The sequence below is a fragment of the Equus quagga genome, unplaced genomic scaffold, assembly GCF_021613505.1.
Source record: "Equus quagga isolate Etosha38 unplaced genomic scaffold, UCLA_HA_Equagga_1.0 HiC_scaffold_8654_RagTag, whole genome shotgun sequence".
NCBI lineage: Eukaryota > Metazoa > Chordata > Mammalia > Perissodactyla > Equidae > Equus > Equus quagga.
The window spans coordinates 23,553-25,813 of NW_025794830.1; the positions used below are offsets into that span (position 1 = coordinate 23,553).

The 2,261-nt window shown below is 38.8% G+C and overlaps 1 protein-coding gene across 1 annotated transcript in view; it reads right to left on the reverse strand.

Moving 5' to 3' along the window:
• Positions 1-1,530, reverse strand: part of SPAM1 (sperm adhesion molecule 1) — an 11,195-nt gene extending 9,665 nt beyond the window's left edge. Inside the window, exon 1 of the mRNA XM_046649574.1 lies at positions 589-1,530. Coding sequence (XP_046505530.1) covers positions 589-1,530 — 942 coding nt within the window. The remainder of the gene's footprint in view (positions 1-588) is intronic.
• Between the last annotated feature and the right edge of the window lie 731 nt (positions 1,531-2,261).

Consider the following 2,261-nt stretch of genomic DNA (forward strand, 5'->3'; position numbering starts at 1 on the left):
GCAACAACAATAGTTTAAATATTTCCCCACTATTTATTTCTATCTTTTACATAGTCACTGCCGTACTATGACAAAAATAGATTTCTATTATTATTTTCTCTTTTTTATTTATTTATTTATTTTTTATTTTTTAAAGCATAGGGGTGTTTTTTCTTTTTTTTTTTCCAGATGTACATCTTAATATATTTCGAATTCTGTGAGGATTACATCATGTTCACCACCCAAAAACTAATGATAGTTCATCCCCTCACATGTGAGCCTGATCACCTCTTTTGCTCTCCCCCCTTATTATTATTTTAATTACCTCTATTGACAAGAGAGCATTCCCACGAAAGAAAAAAAAAGGGAACTGAGTTAACACTTTTTTAATACTGCCTAATTCTCCATGGTTGCTAAGATATTATATGATGACATTAGAAGTGAAGTATATTCTTATTTTGCATTCATATAGTGATGCAGAACTACCTGTGTGCATATTCCTGAAGGATACTGAAAACTAAATTTCATTCCTTTCAAACATGATGTTAAATTCCCCTAAACACCATTTGTAGACACTCTTTCATAGGCTTTATGCCTTGCTTCACTTACCTGAGAAAGATATTCTGAAGGCTTATCAGAAAAAACTAGGCGTGTATATGTAAAGATGGGAAGTGGACTTTCAGCACTGGGAAGTTTAGAAACTCGAATGGCTTCCTGAACACGATTCCTGACAAAGAGTGCAGCTAGTGGAGAAGACTTTAATTTGATATTCAAGTGAATGGCTGGGTAAAGGGCAGTGCTTTCGTTCCACAACCAGTCAAGTCCATCGTTTCTTATCTTTTCTATATCATAGCAACTTCCATTGTAATCGGATCCTTTATAATGATTGTAACACTCAGGGAAAAGATAAAAACCCCATAAGTGATTTGGCTTAAGTGATTTTCCAAGTTTTAAAGTCTCTAGCATGAAACTCTTTCCTGCCTTTTCAAACATTGTTTTGGCTGTCTTGGTGGCCTCGGTGAGGTTAAGTTGTGCATTTTCTTCCTGAACCAGCAAAATAGATTGCTGCCTGTAAATATCTTTAGCTTGCCAGTTTCTTACCCAGGTAGGCCTCCACTCTTCCCAGTCAATGACAGCCAAGCCCACGTGGTCTGTTGGAATGTAATAGGAAATGTCAGCCTTAGCTTTCTCCAAATGACCTGGTAAGGATCCCGACTGGGGGAGTCCTCCATTCACAAGTTTGCCTGTCTTTGCTTCTATATAAGGATAGTAGCCAAGTCTATCACTATAAAATAACGTAATATTTTGTCCTGTGACATTTACTCGGGGGCTTCCTACTAAAGAGAAGAGGCTCAGATCTAGTGACACATTAAACTTCTCAGCACAAACGTCAGTTGGGGCATTCCAGGTCCAGAGAAAAGGAGTATTTGGGAAGATAGGGGGTGCTCTGAAATCCACAGTCAAGCAACACGGAATCAAAAGGAACGTGAACACCACCTGTGATGTTCCACTGGACCCAACAAAGCCATGCTGGATCCTTAGCACTCCCATTGCAAAGAGTAATGACTATGAAAATCACTTATTTCTTCCTACACACTTTTTTTTATCCAATACTTGATGCAAGATATAAGCACAGAAGAGAGAGGGTCGAACGAAGCCACTCTGATGGATAAAGAGGTATAACGATGATTTACATTTAAATATTATTCTTCGTTGTATTCCAGGAATGTTTTGCAAGTTGCTTCATCTATAACCGAAAAAAGAAGAAATAGAGAATGTATTGTTACACTACATTTCTGTATCAGAGATTGTAAGCTTTACGAAGTTCTCAACTTTAAGTGTAGGCAGTTTAATTCAATCTTTTCCTTTCTTTTTCTTTGGGGAGGAAGATTGGCTCTGAGCTAACATCTGTTGCCAATCTTCCTTTTTTTGCTTGAGGAAGATTATTGCAGAGCTAACCTCTGTACCAATCTTCCTCTATCTTATGTGGGACATCGCCGCAGTGTGGCTTGAAAAGCAGTTGTAGGTCTGCACCTGGGATCCGAACCCTCCAACCTCAGGCAACTGCAGCGAAGCATGTAAACTGAACCACTACACCACCAGGCTGGCCCCAGTTTAATTCAATTTGTGAAGAGGGAGGACCTCCTCCTATGTTTGAATCAATACAATTATCTCCTCCTGTATATGATACAAATTCTATAGCAGCTCACGCTTGTCTCATCTTCCCAAATCATTCGTGAGCCTGCAGAGAGGTGAATGCAGCTATTTGTTCGTTTTGCCTT